This window comes from Engraulis encrasicolus, chromosome 5, assembly GCF_034702125.1.
Source record: "Engraulis encrasicolus isolate BLACKSEA-1 chromosome 5, IST_EnEncr_1.0, whole genome shotgun sequence".
NCBI classification, from domain to species: domain Eukaryota; kingdom Metazoa; phylum Chordata; class Actinopteri; order Clupeiformes; family Engraulidae; genus Engraulis; species Engraulis encrasicolus.
The window spans coordinates 22,741,159-22,748,604 of record NC_085861.1 but is presented as its reverse complement, the minus strand read 5'-3'; the positions used below and the strand labels follow the sequence as shown (position 1 = coordinate 22,748,604).

Genomic DNA, 7,446 nt, shown 5'->3' with positions numbered 1-7,446 from the left:
AGGATAGGACAGGATAGGACAGGTTAGAATAGGATAGGATAGGATAGGATAGGATAGGATAGGATAGGATAGGATAGGATAGGACAGGACAGGACAGGACAGGACAGGACAGGACAGGACAGGACAGGACAGGACAGGACAGGACAGGATAGGATAGGATAGGATAGGATAGGATAGGATAGGACAGGATAGGACAGGATAGGACAGGACAAGACCCGCTGGCCCTCTGCACCAAGTGAACGATGACTCAGATCTTATGTGTGTGCTCACATAGGCTGCCTGGCAGCACACATCTAGTTTTGTTATTTTAATTAGGAGATAAGGACTCAAAGAGCCCCTTCTGGTGGCGGCCTCTGTCTGTGTGTGTGTGTGTGTGTGTGTGTGTGTGTGTGTGTGTGTGTGTGTGTGTGTGTGTGTGTGTGTGTGTGTGTGTGTGTGTGTGTGTGTGTGCGTGCGTGTGTGTGCGTGTGTGTGCGTGTGTGTGTGTGGTGACAGGATACAGAAGCAGATGAGGAGGACAAGGCTGAGGAGAGGAGAGTCTTGTTATTGTAGATCAACCTGATAAACTTCTTTTTAAGACATGGCTGTCTCTGTGTCTCTTCTTCGCTCTCTTCTCACTCTCTCTCTCTCTCTCTCTCTCTCTCACACACACACACACACACACACACACACACACACACACACACACACACACACACACACACACACACACACACACACACACACACACACACACACACACACACACACACACACGCTGTAACACTGCCACTGCATGTTAAGGTGACTACAAAATGATGGCCTTTATTAATAGCCCTTCTTTCCTCTGACATGCACTTAAAGTTGACCACACGCACGCACACACACACACACACACACACACACTGACACACACACACACACACACAGAGAGTGAGAAACTTGTGTGGTCTTATGAGATGAGCAAACATAGATAGTGTCACAGCAAGCTGGCAGTGAGATATGGGCTGGAGTACGGTACAGCCGAGGAGCTCTCCACCCAGCATCAAGGACTGGCAGCTACAGCACACTGGTTACTGTACCATGGCTGCCTTAACCCCTTAGCACAGAGCCTATGTTATAACCTTTTGGTCACCAAAATTGTAATGGCTGTGTCTTAATCTGCTACTTAGGCTCTCTGCGCGGTCAGAGCAATGTTGTTATGATGGAGTTGAGTATTTTCAGCAAATAGTGAATAGGCCCGCCGGCGACCCCATCTGTAGTGAGGCTACGCTAGGCTCAAACTTCACAACTTTTCACCAATTTTGTGTCCAATTTTGCCGTCGGGTTGCGCCGCACACATACAGTAAATGGAATCGTACCTGTCAATCTTATCCCTGATCATAACCACCCAAGACAATGCCTGACGTTCTATTTCCAGTCGCAAATATCAAACAGAGCTAGATGTCTACGATTTGCGATCGGCGACCCTTTGAGCTGCTAAAGCTCTGTCTTACAACGTCACACACTTGCGATGGTCCTGGGGGGGTGTCGTTCCACCGATTCTCATAAGGGGGGTTTTCAGACGATAATCGGGCCGATAATCGTGTAGTTTGAGCCTGACTTTAGGTTTTTTTCAGACTGCAGCTCATTGTTTCTCCTCCGACTTTCACTCGAATCGAATTGTTTTCCTGTAGACTGACACAAAGTGTCGGACAGCAAATGTCAACATCTCTAGCAAGCACTTTCTGAAGGCACATAGATGTCAAAAGGCGTTGTAACAACTAAAAAGGCTTTGGTCTCTAGTCCTTGAGTCCTCCAGTGTTTTTACTGTATAGCAATAAGTCATTTGTCCCGGGCCCAGGGTCCCCATTGCATTATATATTGACTGAGGGGGGACCTTTCACAGGACTTTGTCCCAGGCCCCAGTCAAAGCTGTCAACAGCTGTGTATTACAGTATAATTGGCTGCTTTTATTATTAGATCCACCCTCTGTAGAAGTAGTAGTAGTAATCTCAGCAGACTGTGCTAGAGGTATAATTAGCACCCCACGTATTCGGCAACATCTGAGGCAATGTGGTGGTTTAGCATTTGACCTCTAATGTAAACACTTGCGGTGGGTTTCTGGGAGGCCCGCTGCTAAAAAAAAAAGGAGCTGGCTCCTCCTTTATCCACCACAAGCAGCACGCACCAGCTGCAGCTGACTGAGGTAATCAGGCCCACCGACAGGGGTGGACAAATGAGTCAGCTGTCCCGGGCCCAGGGAAGGAGGGAACCCAGAATTGGGAACTTATTATGGTGCTGTTTCCACGAAGCAGGACATTTTTTTAGCAGGATATTTTTTTCTCCTGTTGAGGTGTAAACACAACATGTGGATAAAATTAAATCCTCCATTGCAACAAATGTGTTTCAGCCCCCTAAACAGGATATTTTTTTCTCCTGCTTTTTATACCTGGATTTTACATATCTGCTACGTGGAAACGGAAGGCCAAAACCAATGCAAAACCAATGCAACCAGGAGAAAAAAATATCCACATATAAAAATATCCAGCTACGTGGAAACAGCACCTAGGTTGTATGTATTGAGAGCGTGGCCCTTTCAGATGATTTTGTACCGGGCCCTGTCAAAGCTGGCAGCGGCCACGGAGGTACCTTTGAGCTGCCCAAAGCAGCTGGAGTCCATGCGCGGGTCCTCTCTCCCGCTCCGACGGCGCTGTCGGAGTGTTTGCTCATCTTTGAGAGCTAACAGTGCGGTTTAATTAATTGTCCAGCTTTTCTCCCCCTTTTCCCGAAACAATGTCCTAATTCTGCCATTTAGCGCTTCGGCATATCATGGTTTGTTGTTATCTTGGCAGCCAGATTTTTGTAAATAGTCACATTAAAAAACTTTAATCTCTTCAATGGGAAAATGAAGTGCCGCTGAAAAGCCTGTCATGTGCAGAGATAAATATTATCTGGGCTTAAACCTCCCCATCCCCACACCATCCAACCCCCCCACCGCACCATACCGCTCTCTTCCCCGGCCTCTCTCTCTGTAACTGACTGGCTTAATAAATACGTCATAAAGACTTCAACTGAAGAATGCTTAATCCAAACTTCAACAGTTTAAATGTAGCCGTGTATGTACCTCAGGTGTGGCCTGGTCAAACTGCAATACTAGAAAGAAATATTATAAACGGAAGCAGTCAGTTCATACAATAGAAAAAAACAGGTTTACCGCAGACTTGTTTGACTTTGTATTATTAGAGTAAAGTTTCCCGGCTCGTATCATCACACAGAGGCTGTGCAAGGACCCTTGAACTTTTGAAACATTCAGTTCAGTTGAGTTCCATGTCGTCCGATGGAGAAAAATAGAGCTGCTTCACAATTTCTTAACACATGTACACATGAATTTGAACAAGTGCATTAAAACCGTACATAAAAAAACCCAGTGCAAGAACTGCTGAGTGGTGGAATTCTAGATCAGTGGTGCTCAAACTGTGGTACGCCTACCACTGGTGGTACTTGAGACATCTCTGGTGGTACTTGGAAGAGTTCATTTTTTGTGCATTGATTTGAAGGCTGATCAAGTTGTTGCAGTCGAAAATGTCTCTTTGGTTTCACATTTTGTAATATTGAACAGTATGAATCTGAAAACATAATGCAGAATATACTAGGCAAGCAAGACATTTAAAACTGCACTGAATGTGACTGTAGCTGTTGATCTCCTGTATTGAATATGGAAGGTTGGTTGGTCAAGGTTGGTTGTCAAGGTGGTACTCGGAGAGCTCAATATTTTCTTGGGTGGTACTTCACACAAAAAGTTTGAGAACCACTGTTCTAGAGCACTCTGGGAATATGCTTACTTGTACTTCCCTACATATCAGCTTCATCCAACACCATATCACTGTCACTGCAAATTATAACAAGCCTGGTGCTTTAGTTTGCTCAGGCAGGGGGTCCTGGATGTTGACTGTAACATCAAGCATGTCAAGAGGAAATCCTTTTGCCCTCATGGTGTAGGGGGAAAGACAGAGCTGATAGACTAGCTTCCTCTCTTTTACCCAGAGTAGGAGATGGATAAATCTACTCTGGCGTGACTATCACCGATACTATAGGCATTTTCTTAGATTTAACTGGATACGTGAATCATGAATGCGATGTACTGTAGTTATTCATGTGATCTGAATGTGCTGATGCCAATGAAAGCATTTATTTATGTCTTTGGTCTAAATAATTAAGAATAATATGATCTCCCCCCAAAAAAGCCAACCTGTCTGTGTTTCTGTTCACCTTGAGTTGTCAAACAGATCTGAATCTTCCTTTGACACAGCCATCAAATGTCTCTTTATATTTGTGTCTTGTTGCAGGCAGTGAGTTTTGGTTTCAACACACTCAATAAATCCCTGCCTGCCTGCCCGTTTCTGTTTGGCCTTGTACTTGAAGGGAGGGTGAGCTTTGGCTTCAAGAATCTCACTCATCACGTCTCTGTGTGTCTGTGTGTGTGTGTGTGTGTGTGTGTGTGTGTGTGTGTGTGTGTGTGTGTGTGTGTGTGTGTGTGTGTGTGTGTGTGTGTGTGTGTGTGTGTGTGTGTGTGTGTGTGTGTGTGTGTGTGTGTGTGTGTGTGTCTGTGTGTGTGTGTGTGTGTGCGCGCGCGTGTTTTACAGGAGGCCAGCTGTGGTGCACCACCACCAAGAACCTGCTGGAGGGCGAGGAGCTGGTGGCGTTCGTGGTGGACTTTGACTCGCGGCTGCAGGCGGTGGGCCACATGTCCATGAGCGAGGGGATGTACCCGGCGCGCCTCCTCGACAGCATCCAGCTGCTGCCCCAGCAGGCCGCCATGGCCTCCATCCTGCCCACCGCCATCGTCAACAGTGAGTAGATAGCTACCGCCCAGAGCGCTAGCCATATTGGGTTGGGACAGTGTTTCCCAACTAGGGGTATGTGTACCACTAGGGGTACGTGAACACAATGCAGGGGGGTACAGTACATGGGAAAATATCAAGAAAAACAAATGTATGGAGTAGGGCTGTAACGATATTGTATCGAACCGAGAAATTGTGATACACAGAGTCACAATACTGTATACAAGGAGGCAGTATCGTGATACGCCCTTTCAAAGTTTTATTACCCATTAGTCCAGAAAACAACCTTATGATTTGATGTGATAGTGTTTCCAAACTTCAGTTGAGATACATTTCAGAAATCGTGGGGTGTATCGAACCGTAGGTCAAAAATCGTGATACGAACCGAATCGTGAGTTGAGTGTATCGTTACAGCCCTAGTATGGAGGGTAATCATATTGGGATAGAGGAACATATTATAGAACATGAGCGAGGATGCGTAGGGGGTACACGGTACTCATAGAATGACATGAATGCGTAGGGGGTACACGAGACAAAAAAGGTTGGGAGACACTGGGTTAGGAGATAATATACTATGCAAATAAGCTGGCATTATATGAGTTGGGTCGGCTGTATACTGAGGAAAACATGCATCTACACCGCATTCCACATTATTACGCAAATGACATTTTTCGCGGTTTCCCCAAATAATCAATACAAATGACAGTCATCATAATTTTCAAGTCATCAGTCATTAGAGTACAATTAAAAAGTTTTTGAATGAACCTTCCAATGATATCTGTATTTTTTTTAAATAATAAAAAACTTAAAATGCTCTGTTCCACATTATTAAGCAAAATAGTTTTGTAGTGTTGTAATCCAAATTTCCAATTTACATCAAAACAGTTGGAATTTGGTACCTTCTAAATTACATTTCAATGTTCAATACTTGGTGATAAGCTCTTTGTCTTAGTAACTGGAATGCTGCGTTTAACATTGAAGTCAAAGGCAGGGCATTGCATGGGAGTTATGGAAGCCCAGATATCCTTGATGCTTTGCTCTCAACTGTTTTTGCTTGTTTGGTCTGGTGACCCACACTTCACTCTTCAATATACCCGTAGATTTCTATGCCACCTGTAGGTGCTTTGGTGGTATCGACATTCTAACTCACCAGACATACGTGTAAAACCCCATTGAAAACGAATGGGATGTTATGTCTGGTGAGTTAGAACGTCATCACCTTCAAAGCACCTAAACGTTTGCAGGGAAATCTATGGATATATTGAAGAGTGAAGTGTGGGTCACCAGACCAAACAAACAAAAACAGCTGAGAGCAAAGCATCAAGGATATCTGGGCTTCCATAATTCCCATGCAATGCCCTGCCATTGACTTCAATGTTAAATGCAGCATTCCAGTTACAGCTTATAACCAAGTTTTGAACATTGGAATGTAATTTAGATGGTACCAAATGCCCACTGTTTTGATGTAAATGGGAAAAAAAGAAAGACATTTGGATAACAACACTACAAAACTGTTTTGCGTAATAATTTGGAACAGAGCATTTTGGGCATTTTAAGTTTTTTAATATTTTAAAAAAATACCGTTATCATTGGGAGGTTCATTCAAAAACGCTTTAATTGTACTCTAATGGCTGATGACTTGAAAATTATGACGACTGTCATTTTTTTTGTATTGATTATTTGGGGAAACAGCAAAAAATGTCATTTGCGTAATAATGTGGAATGCGGTGTAAACAGTCAGATATTGTAGACGTAGAGAATCTTTCGCATACAGTAGGCCTACTACTTTCATGTATGCCCACGGCCATCGTCAACAGTGAGTAGCCACCGCAGAGCACTACCCACATTGGGTTCGGAGACAGGCCCGTCGACAGGGGGGACAAATGGGTATGTTGTCCCAGGCCCAGGGAGATAGGGGGCCCATAATTGGGTCTGCATTACATTGTATGTATTGGGTTGGGGGCCCTTTTGGATGATTTTGTCCGGGGCCCAGCAAAAGCTGTCAGTGGCCCTGTTCGGAGATGTACTATACAGTACAAATAAGCTGGCATTGTATATGAGTTGGGTTGGCGGTATACTGAGTAAAATATGCATCTAAACACAGTCAGATATTGTAGACGTAGAGAATCTTTTGCATACAGTAGGCCTACTACTTGCAAAACTAAGAGGTATAGATGCAGTTTTATCCCTGCTGCTATTAAAACACTGAATAGTACGAGTCCAACATTTTAAGGTTTTCCCCCTGTGTTTTTATATACATATTTATATATTTATTGTTTATTTTCCTTCTTCATATCCTTATTTGGAGCACTTGTCTGCTTGTCATGTTTTTGTTTTTGTTGTCCTTGTTTTGTTTTGTTATTGTCCTTTGTCACTGTCATTAGTATTGGGCTGTTGGTGCAAGATTTTTGTGTGTCAGTAGTGTACTTTGTTGTCTGTGTAAGCTTTTGCTACTTTTGCCTGCAACCAAATCTACCTTCGGGTACAAATAAAGTTACCTTACCTTACCTTACCTTACTTTCATGTATGCCCATGGCCATTGTCATCCGTGAGTAATATAAGCACTGTCACTGTAGCTATACAGTATGATATTAAGCAAAGCATATGTCAGATCTAAGTAAGGAATCTTGCTGACCACGTCATC

General features: G+C 43.8%; 1 protein-coding gene across 1 annotated transcript in view; it reads left to right on the top strand.

Moving 5' to 3' along the window:
* Positions 1-7,446, top strand: part of zfpm2a (zinc finger protein, FOG family member 2a) — a 225,809-nt gene that overhangs the window by 212,507 nt on the left and 5,856 nt on the right. The window contains exon 6 of the mRNA XM_063198952.1: positions 4,605-4,811. Within this exon, the coding sequence (XP_063055022.1) occupies positions 4,605-4,811 (207 nt within the window). The remainder of the gene's footprint in view (positions 1-4,604; positions 4,812-7,446) is intronic.